This window comes from Abramis brama (genome assembly GCF_963993115.1).
Source record: "Abramis brama genome assembly, chromosome: 1".
Classification (NCBI taxonomy): Eukaryota; Metazoa; Chordata; class Actinopteri; order Cypriniformes; family Leuciscidae; genus Abramis; species Abramis brama.
The window spans coordinates 32,857,993-32,880,336 of NC_139963.1; the positions used below are offsets into that span (position 1 = coordinate 32,857,993).

Consider the following 22,344-nt stretch of genomic DNA (forward strand, 5'->3'; position numbering starts at 1 on the left):
TCACGGGAGCGCGAGCCCCGCCTGCAGGGGGATTAGCACGCGCTAAACCTCAGATCCGCGCGCTCTGTCAGGTAACGCCGCAAACACCATCCACGACTAACCTAACAGCACAAACAAGGATAAATAAAGATACTGGTTGGGTCTAATTTGGTTTTCGCGATACCAGCCGAGAGGTCGGTGTCTGGACTTTCAAGTTTATACGCTGTGAACTGTCAAGTGGTCTATCGTTCAGTAAATTTCAAAGTAAATCTGCGCGGTGGGTCGCATCTTTTGGAGAGGACGATGTTCATCATATTTGAGAGTGACGGGAGCGCGCAAGTCAGCGTCGCTCGCGGGGAATGACGCTTCAGACTTTGACCAAGTGTTATCAAGTTAATTATTACCTGATGGACTAAATGAAGAATGCCGCACGTTTGGGAGTTTATTCTGATCCTCAACGTTAATGTCATCTTTGTAGAAGGTAAACTGTTCACATATGAAAACTCACTCTCATGATGCTTAAGATGCTGGAAGCTCTGATGTTAATAGACTATTGCAGAATTTTCATTATGCTGGCAATGCATTAACATCCAAAGCTACATAATTATTACATTGAATGTGTGCTGTTTTCTTTTTCTCATAACAAAATGCTGAATATTTACTGTCTGAAGCGATTGTTTACTGACTGTCCTGTTGAAGAAGAAGAAGAAGAAGAAGAAGAAGAAAAAAAAAACATTCTGAAGCCAGACTAAAGATGGTATGCTAGTTTTAGCTGGTTTAAGCAGGTTTTAGCTATTAAGATGGTCTTCCAGCCAAATCATGATGGTCTTATGTTGGTCTACCTTCTAAAACCAGTAGAACAGTTTGACCAGACTGAGACCAGATAGGCTGGTTTTAGCTTGTGTATTTTTTTTTTTTTTTTTTCCATCAAGGTCGTCATTTCAAAAATGAACAGATTTTAAATGGAACAGCAGGGATTTGGAGGGGGAAAAATTGCTTACCAAAAATGTAATTTCCTGCATAGCTATGTTTTCTTGTATTCCTTGTTAAAAACAACAGCAACAACATAGGCTTTGAGAAAAGATTGACCAGGGATTTGAAGAATATTGTCTTAAGCCAGATTAAGATTTTATGGATTTTAATGTGGTTTAAAATGGCTTCCCAGCCTGGCCGAGTTGGTCTTCAGGTGATTCAGGAGATATGCCAGACTAATGAGCTAAAAAGTGCCGAAACCCTTTTAAAAATCAGCCAACAGATGTGTTTGACCAGTCCGGGAGACCAGCAAACCATCTTACACTGGTCTCAACTGCTTTCTTTTCGGTTCTCAATCCTTTTCATCATTCATACTTTTCTCAAATGTGATCTTTCTCTAACGAGTACAAACATATTATTGTTATATTAAACACTATTAAAGGATTTTCACTGCTAAGAAAGACATAAAAAGGGACACAAGACAAACATGAGTATTAAAAAATCAATGCAGAAAGGTTGTCAGTGAGGCATGATCCTCAGAGTAGAGCTCATCTAGAGTCTATGGTGTTCTCATGTTCTTCTGCACTAGTGAAGTACCCAGTTTGTGTTGGCAATTCTGAGTTTGACGTCATTCTTCCTCCTGGGGATGGGAATCTATATAAAAAAAAACAGACACAAGTTAGATCTTCAAAGAGCAAGAAATGTGCATGAAAGTTTTCTACAGAAAAGCCCGTAGTGTATGTTTGAAAGGAAGCTGACGTGTGATTTGAGGTCAGTCGGCTCAGAGTGTGAGGAAAATCAAAATCAAGCCAGCAGGTTAAATGCATGAGGATTATTTTCCTTATTCCAGCCAATGATATCAAAGTGACTCAGGCGTGTCAAAAAACGTGCGGTGTAAAATAATACACAAGGCTTTTTATGTTTAGTCCAATATCTCACAGGGAGCCACACACAGCAGAGAGGATAAATGGGTAGCCGGGCTCAATCGAGTGTCAGCATTTCGCAAATCTCTCGGTGTATGAATCTCAGCACCTGTACTTACAGCAAATCCGTGGCTCTCGATGCTTCTAGATACCGTAGCCCCAGAAAATGGCAGCTTCCTACGAGCCACATAAGTGAAAGTGCACAAGCTTCTCATATCTCAGATACAGATGTCAATAAATTGGGGTGGAAGAAAATTGGGCTCCAGTCCTCCTCCCCGTTCATGACGGGCACATCAAAGTAACCTGGCTTGAGAGTAGAGCTGTGGTGTGGTGCATTAAAGAGCAGCCTTGAGTGCTTGACTTGGCAGTGGATATGATGCAAGCTGCAGCCTGAAGCCAGAAGGAGAGAGGTGAGGGGAATAGTGATGTGAGATAACAGAGTGAATTCAGAATGCTGGAGTCTGCTGGCTCTGTGACCTACTTTCCAGCTCCTCCGACAGGGCCCAGAGCAGAGGATCCAGGATGCATCTGTCGTCATTTCACAAATGTCTTTTTTATTCTTCTTGCAAATAAGCGGTGCTGTTGGCAAATATTTACTTTATAAATTTGCATGCTACTTTTTTTTGGGTGGGGGTGATGTATCGAGTTTTGCCTCAAAAAGACTTTAAATGTGCCTTGTATCATTAGAGACATCTTCATCCTGTTATCTGACAGCAGAAACTTCTCTCCATGGGGAGTTGGGGTCTATTGCAGGTGTGACTGTATTTTCAAAGAGCCGTGGGTGAGTGATGTGAATCTCTTCTTTTCCCGCAGCACAGCCAGTGTCATCAAAGCTGCACGATGGTTGGTGGGCATACAAAGATCTTGTCCAAGGGAGCTTTATACCAGGTAAGCCTTTCAAAAGAAAGAAAAGAAAACAGTGTGAGAGTATGCATAATGTGTCTTGTCAAGAGTCATGCTGCTTGCCACACTAAGACTTGCAAGATCTGCAGAGGCTTTGTGTGTTGACTTACAGCACATAAAACTTCAGGATGCCAATTAATATTTTATTCTGTTTGATTCACACTTTTAATGTATGTAAACACGGTGTGAAGGAGGTGGATTTCACACAAACAGTATGAACGGTATTTAACAGTACTTTGCAACTGCTGCATCATAATTGGGAGATTAAATGGGGAATTTATAGTGCTTACATTTCACTAGATTAGTTAGCCTGATACCTTTAAGGTTGTTAAATGATATACGTGCAAGATAGAGGTTATTTTAAAAGTGAACTTGAAAGCTGAAGTGTGCAAAAACAATGATTGTTTCAAACAAGTTTCCTCAGACACTCCCGCAGGCAGTTTTTAAAAAATAAATTAGTAGAGTTAAAAAATGCTGTAGGATTTACTTTGAAACCATTTACACTCAGAAATAAGTCAATTTTACTAATAAGTACAAAGAAACAGCAAGACACTGACTGAATTAAACGAGAAATGTGTATTGTATATAGAAAGACAAAGACTTTTCTTGTAAAACATACTCCAACAGTCTTTGTTAAACTGTGGGGGAAAGTTAATTTTAAAAGTAATGTGTTACAATATTGTTTTACAAAAAGTAACTAATTGCATTACTTAGTTACTTTTTATGGAAAGTAAGTGTGTGCCATTTTCTCACCTGGGCTGGGTTTTCTTGCTTGTTTTTAAATAACAAAAAAAGTTTTATTTTGGCAAATGTAAAGGCTCTTTCACACTAAAAAGCATGCTCACAATTAGTCTAACTTCTTTACTTATTTGAAAAAGTAAGCTATTTTGTTGCTAGGGATGTGGCCGAAGACAAATGCTATGTTCGGAAAGGCCCTAAAGGGACATGGTAATGTGAAAAAAATATGAGATGGAAGAAAAAAATATGCTTTTGCGTTCTTTCGCAATTATATTTGGGTAATTATATTGTATATAATTTGCAGGTGTCAAGGAGCTGCTATCAGTATGCGGGGTATTAAAATGGCTTTTGAATGCCCACGCTTTTTACTTTCACTTTCAAATTTGCGATCACTCTTATATAGGGAGCGGCGGTACTGACCACACATTTTACAAGATAAGATATTGGTCAATGACACTCAGGATCTGTTTCACACCAAATCGTCCACCCTGTCAGTCTTTTCTCCTTACAATCTTCACGTGAGAAGTAAAATCTGATGCAATGTAATGTAACCAACAACCACAGCAAGCCTAACGTTTAGGGGCCCCGTAGAATGCATTACTCATTTGCTGTGCCTTTCTGAATTCGTATTTAGGCTTCGGGCACATCCCTACTGACGTAACTCGCATTACTTGTTATGCGTTACCCAGACACTGGTTTTTAAAGTACATTTATTCAGCAAATATTCATTAAAAACACTTTTAAATTGCTACAAAAATATTCTATTTCAAATAAACAGGCTACTGTTCTTCTGATTTTTTACTCAAAAAATATATCACGGTTTCCACAAAAGTATTAAGCAGGACAAACAATTTCAACATTAAAGGTAGGGTATGGGATTTGCAAAACGGCCGGCAGATTTTGAAAATACACAACTCAAATGGTCCTACCTTCTTTCCTCCAAAGCTGGCCCTGACTCCACCCATTCATGTGGAGGGAGGGGGATGGGGGGAGGGGGATATGGTACGACCGTTTGATTGACGAACTTACTGTCCAATGATTCTAGGTGGTCTTGGAAATGATTGGCTGGAGTTTTTAGAGTCTTGCCCGTTCCACAGATGATTAAATTGCTTAATTTTCATTTCAGTGCTTCTAACTCAGTGGCTGTAAGTGGGTTAGGAATAGGATTTCAAGTGATTTTGAAAAAATTTACAAAAAAAGAGAATCACATACCCCACCTTTAATAATAATAAGAAATGTAAAAAATTTTAATGATTTCTGAATGATCATGTGACACCGAAGACTGGAGTAATGAAGCTGAAAATTCAGCTTTGACACAACAGACATAAATTGCATTTTAAAACTATATTTAAATAGAAACATTTAAATAGTTTTACAACATTACAGTTTTACTGTGCTTTTAATCAAATAAATGTAGACTTAGAAATGACTTAGTTCAAAAACATTTAAAAACTTTTGAATAGAAGTGTATAGTCTTGTGACTTTTTTTAATTAGCATTTTCTGATACAAAATCTGTAGAATTTGGCAAAATGGATTTAAACATTGTAAAATGTAATAATAATCAACTCATATAGAATATAGTTGAACACGCAGGCGTTGAACACTGGATGAATTCATTCTCCGCACATCTTGTTCTGCGGGCGCTGATCCCGTGTGGGCCTGGTTATAGCTTAATCTATTTTTACAGCTTGTGGTCTCAACTGATTAATGCTGACTATTGAAGCAGAGGTCTGAGACACTTTATGAGTTTTATTCGAAGTACTTCATTATGTAGTCAGTCAGTAATGTATGTAACCAGCAAAGGAGCCCTTTGAACACTATTTAGTATGCTTAAAAAAGAAGCTATCTATAGGGGACAGATCCATACAATTCCTGCTTATTCACAAAGAAGGGTCTTTATATTTTAAAAAAAAAGTTATGCTAGATCTACTTGCAAGGACACTACTTGCAGCAGTGCAGCATCAATCATGGTTGTAACTAAGGGATATCAAGTAAGCCCTATAGCAACTCATAAATATATGCATTGCACATAAATTTACCTCTTTGTTAAGCATTCTGCAAGGGAGAAAAACTCTCTGGATTTATATTGCATAAATGTCCTTGAGACTTAAAAAGGGACTATGAAAGAAATTGGACGAGAAAGCATTCAAAGAGCAAATATCATCCGTTTCCCAGAGCATGTCGGATTCATCTCAAGACAGTCCTCACAAGTTAAACACTCTTTTGCTTGTCCAAATGCTAAAGGCAACGGTTTAGTAGTAATCTTTTAAACTTTAGTGTTTGCCTTAAGCGCTTGTGACACTTGTTCAGTTGTCAAAGAATATCTTATTGTACAATATCAGGCATAGTTGTGAAGTGAAGTTGAAGTTGTGCTCCAGAGGGGAAGTGTGTGTCATTTCTGCACCATTAAATAAAATGGAAACAATAATCTTTTTTCAAAACAGGTTTTCCAAACACTCCCCTTCTCTGCCATTGGTCAGGCAAAAAGATAACCCCGCCCCCAAGCGCACATCATTGGTTGAGCCACTGTTGCTAAATCAACCTTACAAATTGGCTTCCTTAGCTGTCTCTGCATATTCAATAGGAGGAAGTATTTAACACTAAAAAGATTGCACACATCAGCTTTATGTGCATTTATGATTGATATCATAGTTACGACAGGAATAAAATGTTACTCTCAGTCACTTTGATCATGTCAGCCACACAAATTTGCTTTCGTATCGTACAATTAAAAAGGGCCAGTTTCATTTTAAGATGTTTGAGAGACTAATTTGAGTTTATAATTTTCCTTTTCACTGTTCCATTTTATAATTTTGTCTTATCAGTTAAATGTGATACACCAAAAAGTCTCATGATTGACATGCATTGGCTATTTTCAGTCTGTAAGCTCTTGTGAGATATAAACTTCTCTTTAATGTGTGCATATTCATGAATGAATATTTCTGTCCTGTTTTTGGCACACTCTCATTATATGCTTACAGCGGTGGCAGAAAGTTCTTACATTGTTAATTGCTTGAGAACATCTCTTCTGTTCTCCTGAGGGTTATGCTGAAGCTGCTATGAGATGTTCTCCTTTTGAAATGCATGGTGAAAACATGTCTCACTTGCACACAAAAACAACATGTGTTATATTTCACAAGCAAAACCAGAGACAGTGTGTGTGCATTCAGCATATTAGAATGATTTCTGAAGGATCACGTGAATGAAGACTGGAGTGATGATGCTGGACTTTTTAGCAGCTTTGCCATCACAAAAAAATAAATTACAATTTAAAATGTCTAAATAGAAAACCATTATTTTGAAATGGTAGTATTTCACAATGTTCCTGTTTTTCTCTCTGTTTTTGATCAGATAAATGATCAAATACTTCCTTCAAAAAGTCAACAATATAAAGTCGAAAGCTTTTGCTTGCTTTTAACATTTAAAAAATAAACAATAATTAAGTGTTGGGCTGACGTTTCATGTGATTGCATTTATGTGCTACTAGCGAAACCAAAGAAGCAGTTCACCATTATACTGTGATTAAATGTATTATGTTCAGCTATCTCCCATCAGCACTTGTGCTCAGGGCTATAAACAAACATTGTGTAAGCAAAGCAAAACAATTTAACGTCTTTCTCTTCATCTGGAAAACTGCACTGTTAAAAAAATATTCAGTTGCAGAAACATGTAAAGCCAAGAGAATATGTAAAAATACATATTTGTTACATTAAAATGAATGTGCTTCTTCCATATTTAAGACTTTATGCAGATGTAACCTCAGCGCCTTGCATTGTACTGTACTGTACACTGTTCAGTTGATGTATTTGTCCCCTGTCATACCTAAAAAGCACTTTGACATTTCTCATTAATGTATTGAACCCAAAGCCAAATCTGGCACAGATCCATGAGGATGAGGGTGCCATCTGTCTACCACTCATCAATTGCTACAGCAAAATCACTATATCACTCTGGATATGACAGCCTGTTAGCACCAGAGTTCAAAACGCTCAGCTGACCTTAACAATGGATTCAGTGAGTGTTCAGCTAAAAAATACCAACACACTCAACAGGACCTTAAACATAAACTTTTTGGAAAAAAATTTGAATGGATGGTTTGTTATAGAGTTGTTCATTTTTATTTATTTTTTGCCTCTCTTTTTTTTTAAAAAAAGACTGCATGATATATCTTTACCATATCGGCCAGTAACAGATATTTTAAAATATTTTAAAATCAGTCCATACTGGACATACTGTATAATGGATGATATTGGATACTTAATTTTTCAATTGATTTCTTTATTTTTACATTTAGATTATCTTTAATTTAATAATAGCATGAAATGTAATCTTAACAAATCTCAAATTGAATATCATCGAATGTACATTATGATGTTGTGATGCCTAAATGTACTTTTTTAAAATAGTTATTATTGTTTATCATAGACAAAATATTATAGAATTAAAAAAAATCAAAAAAATTAAATGTATGAATATGTTCATATTTACAGTTTTTGTATTTCTCTATTTTCCAGTTCAAGATCAAGATGATACAACTAGTGTCCGACAACCTGGCTTTAGAATTTTGCTATCTTAGATGTTGAATTATGGGCTGAGCTGAGTCTACTTTTAAATAAGCACACATTTCTTACTCGTTCCTCCTTCAATTTTATAAGCAGTTGCATATTATGTCTGTCCTTGACATTTAAGAAAGTACAGAGAGGCAGTGAAAGTGAGAAGTGAAAAAAAAGTAAAAAAAAAAAAAAAAACGATTCCCCCTAATGAGCTCAGTGGCTGTTAGGATCCCAAACAAAAGCAGGATTACACCTTAGTTAGATCACAGTTTTGGGTACAATCATTTATTTAGGTCACTGTACAAATAAATGCTGAAAATACACGAATAGCGCGTAAATAGCATGCATTTGAAAGAACAGAGCTTGTTCCACAGCTTCCTAGTATGGCGTAATCTTTGTATCTAATGCATTTTCTCATTCTGATTTAATAATGCAACACATCAGTCCGGTTTCACTCCTGCAGAGCCAGGCAGGATGAGAGGAAAATCAGGTCGGGGATCACTTGTTCATGCTGGATAAATCTGTTTATAATCTCAGCCTATGGGGACAAAAGTTGATACTCTTTGCATTAAAGCATCCAAGCTCTTGGTGATCTAATGAGTTTGACGTGGGTTTGACGTGGTCAGTGTGGATGTCAGGGTCACAATATCATCTGCTCTCGCGCTCCTGCCACTAACCTCATACTGGATTCAGTTAAAGGGATGGTTCAAAAATATACACAATCATGTCAGAACTTTTATTTTTAGCTTATAGATCCTTATAAAGACAGGGGGCCCTATCATACAGCACCTGGTGCAATGCGATGCAATGCGGCGCAAGTGTTTTTTGCTAGTTTCAGCCCGACACAGTTATCATTTTCACGTCCTGCTTCACGTTGTTTAAATAATGCATTTGGGCCCATTTGTGCGCCCATGGGCGTGCTGGCCTGAAAACGAGGTGTGTTCTGGCGCATTGTTGGCGCGTTGCTATTTTGAGGCAACTGAAATAAGTTTTTTTTTTGCTAAATGAGCGCGTTAGTAATGTGCGCCTATAGGCGGGTCCACAACGCACGTACACTCTTCTTATTACACACACACAGGGACGCGCAGCAGCACACAAACTATCCAAAATATTAAAAATAAAAGGATTACAATGTAAAAGATTATTATTGTGTAAATAAAGATATGGTGGAATCCGGCTTGTCCCATAGATGGTCTGTTTGCGCGCTTTAAACTCGCACACGAGCAGATCCGTTTGCGCTCTGGAGACACGTTCAGTCTTTCCATTCGTAAATTCCGCCATGTAAATAGCAATCCGCCATGGCGTGAGCACAACTGGCTCTTAAAGGGAATGGGAGAAGAGAGTCTGATTGTTCTTTTGCATGTTACGCCCAAAACATACCCAGTACTCATTAAGAGAATAGGGACAGCCCTTTTAGACCAGGGGTGCCCAATCCTGCTCCTGCCGATCGACTGTCCTGCACAGTTCATCTCCAACCCTAATCAGACACACCTGAAGCAACCAATTAAGGTCTTCAGGATCACTTGAAAATTAAAGGCAGGTGTGTTTGATTAGGGTTGGAGATGAACTGTGCAGGACAGTCGATCGGCAGGAGCAGGATTGGGCACCCCTGTTTTAGACCATGCTCCGCGCGCACTGACCATTTTTCCCATTGTTAAACTAGCAAAAGTGGATTCGGACATGCCCTAAGTGCACTTGCGCCCTGCGCTTTAGACCATGCGCTTACCGGTAGATTGTTAAAATAGGGCCCAGGGACTTCCTAGGTGTTGGGCTCCTCCCTTGATCTGTCATATTAATTCTCAAAACAACAAATATGAGGTTTGAGGTTCAATGCACTAATAAAAATCTCATTCCAATCAGCAACAGTTGTTTACTGTTTACAGACTGTGAAACATCTCAGAAAATAAATTAATCATATAAGGTCAAGTATGTCCTTTGGCTGTGTGTCTAATGTGACTAATTCCATCTGTGTTTCTTTTTTTCTTTTCTTTTTTGAGTTTGTTTTTGCAAAGCAAATCGCATTAACATGCAGTTCTCTTATTTGGATGCACAATCATGACCTCAAAAGAGAACCGGCGCTGCGCCTGGTAATTAAGTGGTAAAATTGATTGCTTGTCAAAATGTTGTCTCAAAGGATATCAACCATTAGATCCAAACTCAAAAACAACATCTACACCATGGATGGGGCTAACGGAGGAAATTTGGGATGAGCAATTTGAGATAATCCCAAAGAGATCATGACCCATTACAAAACGGCAAACGCAACATTCTCTTCCTGAAATTTAAAGCAAATGCTTAATGCTCTAAACTTCACTTTTTATGTTTATATTTTACTAGTGCCATCTTTCTGGGGATTAGTTAACACTGCCTGGAACCTGTGCGCGATTGGGAAGAGACAGTCGCCTGTCAACATCGAAACCAGTCGAATGATTTTTGACCCCTTCCTGAACCCGCTACGACTCAATGCAGGGCAACGTAAGGTAAGTACAAGAAAGGATACTGGAAGGCTCTTGATCGTATTTTCTTAAAATAACACTGACACTGTGATTGACAGTTGCAGCATAATCCTTTCTATACTATCTGTTTAATCATATAGTAGCTATTTTTCACATTATTTAAACTGGTAGAAGATGTACGGTGACACATTATTCAGTTTAGAACACTGTCCCATAATTCACTGGAATTTTGACAAGATCGGGTCACACGGCATAACCCCAGCTTAGCGGCCCATTTGTCAAATCCTGTATTTACTTCTATGGCTGTTGTTTAGACAGCTAGCGATTTGGTTTGTTGCTGAATCTTAATTAATTGAGTGACTTTTTTATATACCATTATTGGCCATTGAAGCAGATCTTCAATTATTTTTTGCCAAGCATAATAGTAAAGCCTTCCAAATGAAACCTTTGAAGATGGCTTATGCTCCACTACTGTTAGTTTGTTACAACGGTGCTCTAATGAGATCGGTAATTCTCTACGGCGTGCAAAATTGCTTGCCATTTGCATTCAGTCATGTGCACCTGCAGTCGGTCAGCAGATTAGTGTGACTAAACTCATTTACCAGACACAAATGCAGCGTTTGATTATTGATGGTTAGTATACATCAGATATCACTCTGACCTCTAAAGGGATTCAGGCGGTTGTTGTCAGATCTTGAATGCAAAGGAGTGGATTTATTCCATAGAGCGGAGGGAAAGGAAGGAGTTAATTCCTCATTTAACATCCTGTTTTATGATTAATGCTGTTGTGCATCTGCTGGGGGAGATTAGGCAGACTCACCATCTGTGCTGACAGGGCCTGTCACCGAAGAATTCTCCAGTGAAGCTCCAAGAGGTTGTGCTTATGGATAATATACCCTAGTTCATCTTCTCTCAGTAATACATTAGTACCCTAGACTTAGTCAAGAACTTGGAATAAAAGTGTGCTGTTGTTTTCCTCTGGAGGTTTTTCTGCTCTTATTTCAAGAGACCCAATTACATTTATGTATGCACTTCTCCTTTGAGCTTGTTATGACTGCGCTCTGTACGTGGGGAGTTGATGTTATTCCTAGAGAAAATTCCATTGGAGACCTAAATGTTCTCCATGAATTCAAGTCAGTTTGATTGGTTTGTGGCGTTGGTAACCAGAGGGCTGTTAAATAATGAAATTTATGCATGAAAACTGTAGGCTGTAATGGAAAAGTTTATGGTCTCTTTTACATAGAAAAGGCGCTCATTCGTTCTTAAGTTACTGAATGGAAATATCTTATTTATTTTGTTCTTTTTCCACATCTCTTTAGTTCAGGTAATTGTGATCTATGAATATAATATAGTCACACCTGTGAAATACAGTGTTGTTATTGTTAACTAAAACTATTAAAAGTTATTTTTGTTAATTGAAAAAAGCTGGAATATAAATATTCATGCAATACACATTTTAAACTAAACTTTTTTTTCTGTTTTTAACTAACTGAAATAAAATACATTTAAGTTTAAGTACTACAATTACTAAAACTAAAACTGAAATAAATATAAATTGAAGCTAAATATAAATATTGGAAAAAAAACGAATAAAAATGACAAAAGAACATAAAATTACTAAAACATAAAAACAAAAATATATAAAAATAATCTAATTCTATAATAGTATATAAATATAACTAAAATAATGCTGGTGAGAAATAAAGTGGCAGTTTTGATTATATAAAGTCGCAATTACAGGAATAAAGTCACAATTATAAGAAACAGGCACAAATGTGAGATATAAAGTTGCAGTTGTGAGAAATAAAGTGACAACTGAGATAAAGTCACAGTTGTGAGATACAAAGTCACTCAATTTTGTGAAATAAAATTGCAATTATGAGGAAAAAGGGTCAGAGTTGGAAACGGGCTTCCACGGTCTCCTGTGTTTCGGTGGACAGTTATGATTAATGCTGTGAATCATGAGTGTCATTCCTAGTATTATAGTTCAGCTTACGTTGCCATTTTATTTTAAATGATTTCAGAGCTACAGTTCAAAGTGATCGTAATTACCTCTTGCTCAGAATTTATCCTATGAAATGTCAGGCTAAATGTATCGCTCATTCTCATGTCCCTGAGTGATCAGCACTTCTAAAACTGTCTCTAGATCACAAATGAGGCGACTATAGTTTGAAATCTCCCATTAGGATACATTCACGAACACTCTAGCAGCTGTTTACAAAGATGTTCTGATCACTAGGGCGCCATAACAAGACACGTTTTGGTCTCAATTAGTAGTCATAACTAGCAAAGTTACCAAACAAGTAAAGGCAAAATATTCCAGGTGTTGTTTTCCATTTATAGGCTTTCGTCTTTCAGCTCAGATGCATTTTCTACTTAATTCCTACCTCAGCAGTTGCACCTGTCAACCAGGTTTACCTGGAAAAACCTCGGTCCATCAGAACTAACTAATGTGTTCATTGTGTTAGTGCATATTTTTCCAGGAATTCCCTGTACGGGAGGCACAATGTCAAACAGTGCATGTAATTCCTTTTAGCCTAGCCAGGTGAAAACGGCTTCACCTTTGTCCTCCCAAATGTAAACATGGAATCACTTAATATTGTTTTATCAGAAAAAGTCAGAAATAAGAATGTCTGATCCAGACATGTTTATTATTTTTTTCAGGTCAGTGGAACGATGTATAACACGGGCCGACACGTGTCCCTGCGCCCAGACAAGTCACACCTGGTGAACATCTCTGGCGGGCCGCTGAGCTACAGCTACAGGCTGGAGGAGATCCGGCTTCACTTTGGCAGCGAGGACAGCCGGGGCTCAGAGCACCTGCTCAACGGCCAGGCCTTCCCTGGGGAGGTGAGCCAACATAGAGCCTGGAAATACATCACTTCTGTGGGATTCAATTAAACCTGTCTTCCTTCAAACGTCTGGATGCGGCGACAGAGCCTTGAAGTACTGGCACTGAAGTTAATGGAGTAGGCAAAATTGTGAAATTAGTCCCTTTTATCAAATTAGTTTTACACTAGAAATGAAAAAAATCTCATTCTCTTCGACAACATTACAACATGAAACAGAATAAGACAATGAGATATCATTTGAGCAGATCAAAGAAATTTTCCAAAGCCAAATCAATTGTTGCAATTGTCACTAGAGTGATACATTTTTGATTTCTCTGAAAATGTGTGCATTGAGCGGTGTCACTGAGTTTGCATTAATAAAGTCTTTTATATTCAGGATTAAGGGCAAACATTTTTCAGGTTTATGGAAGTGATTTTGCTGTAAGAACAGGCTAAATAAAAACATAAAGCAATGAGTCATCTTCCAGTTTGCACAGTCACAGGATATGAATTGGTAATGTGCTTTAAATGTACATGTTTATAGTGAGGAAAAACACAGACGGTCCACATCCATCATGTGCTGCTTAAAGCTTTTGTGGAGCCTAGTTCTTGACACTAATTTTTGTCTGAATCTATTAATCTATTCAAAAATATATAAAAAATGCAATGCATACACTATCTGGAAGATGTTTTACTGTTTTTAAAAGAAATCTCTTATGCCAACCAATGCACAAATATTTTTTTTTTTATTTGAATATATTTTTTAAATGTACTTTATCCTTGTGATCAAAGCTGAATTTTCAGCATCATTACTCCAGTCTTCAGTGTCACATGATCCTTCAGAAATCATTCTAATATGATGATTTATCAATGTTGAAAACAGTTGTGTACAATAATTTTCAGGATTCTTTGATGAATAGAAAGTTCAAAAGAACAGCATTTATCTGAAATAGGAAGCTTTTGTAACATACAACCACTGTTGTTTTTTTGGGAAAGAAATTAATACTTTTAATCTGCGAAGATGGATTAAATTGATCAAAAGTGACAATGAAGACGTTTATTATGTAAGAAAAGCTTTCTATTTCAGATAAATGCTGTTCTTTTGAAGAACCTTGAAAAAAATTGTACACAACTGTTTTCCACATTGATGATAATTATAAATGTTTCTTAACAACAACAATACTAATAAAAGTTTGTTTTATGTTTTCAGAAACATTAAAAAAGTGTAAAAGTAGAATAAAGAAGTCCATAAAGTAAAAAAAAACAAAAACCAGTGTGTATTTAGTTTAATACTGAAAGAGAGCAAGCTATTATTAATGCACAACAACAGACAGTTTTCAAACTGTCAAGAACATCAATTTGTGCCAGACATATCAAATAATTGTAATGAGTTGAAATGTTTACACTTTATCTTGGCGCAAATATGTGCGTCCCTCTGTGATCCTCACCTCACCTCTGATTTCACTGAAGTCAGCAGCTTCTCCTCATTTTCCTAATCCAAATGAGGTTATATGGGTAGCAGCTTTCCAACAACTTCATTCTGAAGCTGACAAGCAAGCTCATTATAACTGATGACTGAAGCATATTTTTCTAATGAGTTCCAATGCAATTTTGAGCCACTGAAAATTAAGCAGCAGATTTCCTGGCTTCCATCTCTCTGCTTTCATTGAGCTGCGCTGAAAGAACAATAAAGCAGGATGGAGGAGCATAAAGGAGCTTCATAATGTTCCCATTAACTATTCATTAACAATTTATACACAACACACAGCAAAATATTTATTTGGATTAATGTACTGACCCTCATTACAGAGTCACATGAGATTACAAGCTGACATAAAGGAAGTTAATGGAGATATGCTGTTATATACACATCATTTATGGGCATATTTTATGGATAATGGCTGTTTTGAAATTAGATTGCAGGCAGTCATACAGTCACAATGGTTTGGCTCCATGTACATTTTCACCTAGCAAGTGTTTGTTAGTGTTTTACTGGAAGTCACACTTCTTTTTTTTCTTTTCGCAGGTGCAACTCATCCATTATAATCAGGATTTGTATTTAAATTACAGTGATGCCGCCAGGAGTCCTAATGGAATTGCAGTTGTTTCTATCTTCATGAAGGTTAGTAGACTCAGTTGCTTTAAATGTATACAGTGGAAAGGAGACACTTCATAATCAGTCTTATTAAACTCCATTAAACTTTAGCAAACATTATATACAGTACACTTAACAGATCAGGCCAAATATTAATGTACATGAATCAACATGCCATAAAAGTTCTAACATAATGGTTTGGTATTTTTAAGCATTATATAATGTAGTAATTTTATTCATTGAAATTTTCCATGCCCTATTATTAAAGGGGTGATGAACTGAGAAATCTAATTTTCCTTGAGCTTTTGACATATAAGAGGTCATCATACTATAAGAATATCCTGTAAGTTTCAGAACTGAAAACGTCCTTGTTAATCCAATAAAAGCTTTTATTGACACCAGGCACAGCGAACAACAGGTTTTTCAAAGTGGGGATCTGTGACGTCAAAGGGTATCAAACACCGCCTCCGCAGAAGAAGATCAACGCCTACTTCAACACTGCCTGTTTAGCCCCGCCCACCGATTCGCGCATTACATGAAACTCATTATAATATGCAAAACTGTTATCCAATCATAGCAGTGGGTGTTTACTTCCAAGTCTTCAATGCGGCACGCCCATAAAAACCGAGCGTTTCAGGAGCTAGGCTCAAAACCAGGGTAGAAAATAGCCTATTACTTTTTCATTTTGATGTTTTTGAATGTAAAAACCAAGCGAACGTCATAAGTTGACCTCAGGCAACAATATAAAAAAATAAAAAAAGCCAGTTCATGACCCCTTTAAAGCAATATTACCTTTAATGAATACTGGAAATTTAACATATAATAATCGAAAATAGAATTTGCTCTTAGATGAGCTTTTTAATCTGTTTTTCTTCTCAAAAGTTCAGCAAATATAAAATTCTGCAGTATTCGGTCCCCATTGTTTCATATCCACTACATTCATTATGCATCCATGTTGCTCATGTTGCTTCAAGGGAACAAACTAATCTAAATCTAAATTATTTAAAAATAAATGACAATACTCAATGACAAATGAGAATCATATTTTTGATGGGCGCAAAATAAATAAAATACTTTTCTGATAACAATTCTCTTGGGCAAAAATGTGCATTCTTGGTGCACAAGGCCAGAAAAAGATTTTCTAATTGACTGCCAGGATAAAACATAATCACTAAAAGCTTTTTATTGTTTTATTCAAATCAATGATTCATTGTTATTCATCAGAATTGCCTTGGCATATGCATTTTGTGCTTGTAAAGTGCACTGCAAAAGATTTAGTAATAGTGAAACGTAAAGTAAAACTTTTTTTATTTACTTATTATTCCTATGTTAACTATGTTAAGAAAGTAAAAATAAGGTTTATAAAGTCACAACTTAAAAAGAGGTCTATGAAATCTGTTTTATTTATTACATTAAATTGTTTAATATTATATTTTTTATGAGACTCATCCATTATAATCAGGATTTATATGTAATTTATATGTCATGGAGAGTAAAGTGCTTGATTTCTGTTTGACTTCACATGCATGATTACAAAATTAACAACAACAGTGTAAATAAAACTGGCAAGTGGTCAAACCATATTAATTATTCATGCCCAAGTGCATGCTGGGGAAAGGGAGAATGGGATTGAACCACTAATCTATTTTTTCAGAGCAGGCTTATTTGAAATAAGGTGCCATATGGCACCCTAAACACTCTTGGTCTTCCTCTGAGTGGCGTGTTTGTTTTGGTGATTTCCAAATATCAACATTGGCCAAAAGTGTTTTTCAAAAACTACTGATCCCACCTTTAACTGCTAACATTTTGTCATGTGAGCGTCACGTCAAAAGCAAATAGAACCCATTATAATCACTGATGCTGTCGACACTGGATACAGCATACACATATTTGTTGTTTTTTAACATCATAAGTGAACCTCAAGGAACATTAAAATAATAATAAAAAAATCTATGTATGTCATGACCCCTTTTAGACATTGTGAAATGCCATGTTTTACATTCAAATTTAGTTAACGAATTCATCTTTAAAAAAAGCCATTCAGTCTTGTCTTGATTTCTGTTTATTTACCACTTTTCTCCTCCAAACTAAAGTGAGATAATGGTGGAGATTCCTCGGCATTTAACCTCATCACACAGCATGACGTAAGACTCCCTGATGCTCTGAATCGTGACTTCTGTGTAAATTGGGGCAGAACTGCCACAGTTCAGATGAAGGTGTTGCAGTATTGCAGCCTCCTCCACCTCCCCTCCCCCCCTACCCGTTCACTTTCATCTAGCTTTGCAGTGATCGTGATGCCGGGGAATCTCCACCATTCTGCTACTAATGAAGGCACATGGATGAAAGCCATTCATCTTCAGTACATGGAAAAAAAAAAAACACGTCCAGATGCCCCTAGAATAAATTCTACTAGACTATTATTGATTATGCTTGTGATATGGTGAAGCCGTAATGAAATATCTCAGCAGTAAGTTAAGGCTCATGTCATTTGTGATTAATGTACTGAACAACACCATGTTTTATGAAACTCTGCCTTTTCATCAGAAAAAGCTGCAGAAATCTGTTTTTAAATGTTTTCTTTGATATCTGACTCTTCAGATTTCAGAGCCTACAAATGTATTTCTAAACCGTATGCTGAGCAGAGAGACCATTACAAGGATTACATATAAACGTAAGTGCCCACAAATACCCATTCGTCACTAATGTCAGCAGAGCGGGGGGTGCTCTTTTTTTTTCTTTTTTTTACACTTTTTCATTTTAAAGCTGGTTATTATTAACATTCAATTTAAATTTAAATGAATTTATGTTACTATTGTTAACATTAAATTGCACGTGATTGAAAACTGCCTCCAGCAATATTATTAAATCGCACGGCTTCCACAGTCTGAATGTGAAATATTGCTTCTGCGTAAAAGACCTTCATAACTCTTATTGAAAAAAGACAGGGAAAACAAACTTGGCTTTGTATTACCACCTGGTGGTGTTGGATAAGAAGTGATATTTTATTCTGTCAGCATTGCCATCAGAACAAAATAATAATAGTGATGATATGATAATATCATGTATTGTCCTGTAGGAATGTGTCTAGATATCTTGTAAGTGTGTGTTATTCATCTCAGCCCATCGCTTGTTTTGTAAATGTCTTTCAGATGATGCATACTTACTGATGGGGCTCGATATTGAGGAACTGTATCCCGAAACCTCCCGTTTTATCACATATGAAGGGTCGATAACTATTCCACCGTGCCTTGAGACAGCCACCTGGATATTAATGAATAGGCCAATTTACATCTCACAGATAGAGGTGACATGTTGAAAACTCTGTCAAATATTTTTTTATATTATATTATATTTCAAAGGCTGCAATTATTTGATCAATAATATTGTTAACCCATAATATTATGAAAAGTAATTACAATTGACTTTTTTTTTATTTCTTGACAGTTTGAAAACTGGTTCTTGATGTGCATTAATTGTTTGCTTAATTTCTTTAAAAACTTTATACACTTTTTTTTTACACTTTTTAATGTTTTTGAAAGAAGTCTCTTCTGCTCACTAAAGCTGCATTTATTTGATCAAAAATACAGTAAAACAGTCATATTGTGAAATACTATTACTATTAAAAATGACTGTTTTCTATTTGAATATATTTTCAAATGTAATTTATTCCTTGGATGTTAAAGCTGAATTTTCAGCATCATTACTCCAGTCTTCAGTGACACATGATCCTTCAGAAATCATTATAATATGTGATTTGCTGCTCAAGAAACATTTCTTATTATCAGTGTTGAAAACACTGGTGCTGCTTAATATTTTTGTGCAAACAATGATTATTTTTCCATGATTCTGAATGGAAAGTTCAAAAGAACAGCATTTATTTGAAATATAAATCCTTTGAAACATATATGAAGAGTTCAGATGCAAAAGCCTCTAAGTGCCATCTGAAATTTTCTTCTAGAATGATCATTTTTATCAAGCTTGTATATTTAAGTTCAGTAATTTCACTTAAATGGCAATGAAAATGACCTATTAATTGTCATTTAAGTGAAATTACTGAAGTTAAGTATACGAGCTTGATAAAAATGATCATTCTAGAAGAAAATTTCAGATGGCACTTAGAGGCTTTTGCATCTGAACTCTTCATATATATATATATATATATACAGTGAGGAAAATAAGTATTTGAACACCCTGCTATTTTGCAAGTTCTCCCACTTGGAAATCATGGAGGGGTCTGAAATTGTCATCGTAGGTGCATGTCCACTGTGAGAGACATAATCTAAAAAAAAAAAATCCAGAAATCACAATATATGATTTTTTAACTATTTATTTGTATGATACAGCTGCAAATAAGTATTTGAACACCTGTCTATCAGCTAGAATTCTGACCCTCGAAGACCTGTTAGTCTGCCTTTAAAACGTCCACCTCCACTCCATTTATTATCCTAAATTAGATGCACCTGTTTGAGGTCGTTAGCTGCATAAAGACACCTGTCCACCCCATACAATCAGTAAGAATCCAACTACTAACATGGCCAAGACCAAAGAGCTGTCCAAAGACACTAGAGACAAAATTGTACACCTCCACAAGGCTGGAAAGGGCTACGGGGAAATTGCCAAGCAGCTTGGTGAAAAAAGGTCCACTGTTGGAGCAATCATTAGAAAATGGAAGAAGCTAAACATGACTGTCAATCTCCCTCGGCGTGGGGCTCCATGCAAGATCTCACCTCGTGGGGTCTCAATGATCCTAAGAAAGGTGAGAAATCAGCCCAGAACTACACGGGAGGAGCTGGTCAATGACCTGAAAAGAGCTGGGACCACCGTTTCCAAGGTTACTGTTGGTAATACACTAAGACGTCATGGTTTGAAATCATGCATGGCACGGAAGGTTCCCCTGCTTAAACCAGCACATGTCAAGGCCCGTCTTAAGTTTGCCAATGACCATTTGGATGATCCAGAGGAGTCATGGGAGAAAGTCATGTGGTCAGATGAGACCAAAATAGAACTTTTTGGTCATAATTCCACTAAACGTGTTTGGAGGAAGAAGAATGATGAGTACCATCCCAAGAACACCATCCCTACTGTGAAGCATGGGGGTGGTAGCATCATGCTTTGGGGGTGTTTTTCTGCACATGGGACAGGGCGACTGCACTGTATTAAGGAGAGGATGACCGGGGCCATGTATTGCGAGATTTTGGGGAACAACCTCCTTCCCTCAGTTAGAGCATTGAAGATGGGTCGAGGCTGGGTCTTCCAACATGACAATGACCCGAAGCACACAGCCAGGATAACCAAGGAGTGGCTCTGTAAGAAGCATATCAAGGTTCTGGCGTGGCCTAGCCAGTCTCCAGACCTAAACCCAATAGAGAATCTTTGGAGGGAGCTCAAACTCCGTGTTTCTCAGCGACAGCCCGGAAACCTGACTGATCTAGAGAAGATCTGTGTGGAGGAGTGGGCCAAAATCCCTCCTGCAGTGTGTGCAAACCTGGTGAAAAACTACAGGAAACGTTTGACCTCTGTAATTGCAAACAAAGGCTACTGTACCAAATATTAACATTGATTTTCTCAGGTGTTCAAATACTTATTTGCAGCTGTATCATACAAATAAATAGTTAAAAAATCATACATTGTGATTTCTGGATTATTTTTTTTTTGATTATGTCTCTCACAGTGGACATGCACCTACGATGACAATTTCAGACTCCTCCATGATTTCTAAGTGGGAGAACTTGCAAAATAGCAGGGTGTTCAAATACTTATTTTCCTCACTGTATATATATATATATATATTTTTTTTTTTTTTTATTTATTTTTTTTTACTTACTTTCACTTTTGATCCATTTAATGCATCTTTGTTGAATAAAAGTATTATTTAAAAATATTTTATATTATATTGAATATAGCCCATATTAACATCTTAATTGCCTTTCCAATATCTCTTCAGATGCAGTCTCTTCGTCTCCTCAGTCAAAACCAGCCGTCTCAGATCTTCCTCAGTATGGGTGACAACATGCGGCCGACCCAGCCACTGCACCAACGCTGCATCCGCACCAACATCAACTTCAGTCAGAGACGGGACTGTCCTAACAACCGTGTGCTGAGGCCGCAGTACAGAGGTCTGTGTCACACTCCACGTCAATAACATACGCAGGCTCTGCCGCATGCATGCTGCGTTCGATAAAGCTGAGCACTCTAATTAGATGCTTACCATCATTGCTCCTGAAACAGATGGAAATGAAACATTTGTCTTTGTGAATAAATGGCGTGTTACACAAAGAACGTTATCTGACAGCACATTTTTTGCTTCTCTTTTCAGTGAATGAATGGCTTCTGAAATAAAGGCTTGCTGTGGTTTAGTTGGCCAATGGACAGAGGAAGATGGGATACGTTCTGCGGGATGAAGCTTGTCAGTGAGACAGAGGACTATTCAGTAAAAAATATATCAAATTACTTTTATACTTGTTTACATGTTTATAACAATACATATGTATATCAAAGACATTGAAAGCAATGCTTTGACCATTCAATCAGACAGGACTGGTTTTCAGTGACACTGGGTCTTCGGCTAACTCTCGAGGAACCGTCTGCTCTCGTTGTTTGCATCCGAACAGCAGGTGCGTTCAAGACTTGTTGCAGCGAATGAAAAAATACCTTGAGACTTTGAGACTTTACTTTGACACCAGGCAAACAAAAGGATTTCAAGCCTATACCTTGGTCTATTTGGAGCATGTTGCCTTCTCTACGTAAGTGTTTACAGTGCTACATGAATTGAGTGATATCTGCCCAATAAATCTTTGAAGTGGTCGTGGTGAATGTTTCTCTTTACCTTTTTAATGACGTCCGCCGTGTCACGAAGCTGCAAAGTTGATGCTAATGGATTGGCAATCAAAATA

The 22,344-nt window shown here is 37.0% G+C and overlaps 1 protein-coding gene across 1 annotated transcript; it reads left to right on the forward strand.

The window, feature by feature from the left end:
• Window positions 1-22: 22 nt before the first annotated feature.
• Window positions 23-22,255, forward strand: ca10b (carbonic anhydrase Xb). Its single transcript, XM_084133893.1, has 9 exons — window positions 23-460; window positions 2,688-2,762; window positions 10,407-10,549; window positions 13,190-13,375; window positions 15,383-15,478; window positions 18,050-18,122; window positions 18,601-18,755; window positions 21,396-21,567; window positions 21,768-22,255. Exons 1-9 carry the CDS (start codon window positions 403-405, stop codon window positions 21,788-21,790), a joined length of 981 nt encoding a protein of 326 aa, XP_083990019.1. The 5' UTR covers window positions 23-402; the 3' UTR covers window positions 21,791-22,255.
• The last annotated feature ends 89 nt before the right edge of the window (window positions 22,256-22,344 follow it).

What these genes read in the sequence shown, in the direction of transcription:
- ca10b (XM_084133893.1), top strand. Translation starts at nt 403, where the DNA reads ATGCCGCACGTTTGGGAGTTTATTCTGATCCTCAACGTTAATGTCATC. An exon ending in TTGTTTCTATCTTCATGAAG is followed by an intron (nt 15,479 to 18,049) that starts GTTAGTAGACTC and finishes CTGACTCTTCAG; the next exon opens with ATTTCAGAGCCTACAAATGT. An exon ending in TTTACATCTCACAGATAGAG is followed by an intron (nt 18,756 to 21,395) that starts GTGACATGTTGA and finishes ATATCTCTTCAG; the next exon opens with ATGCAGTCTCTTCGTCTCCT.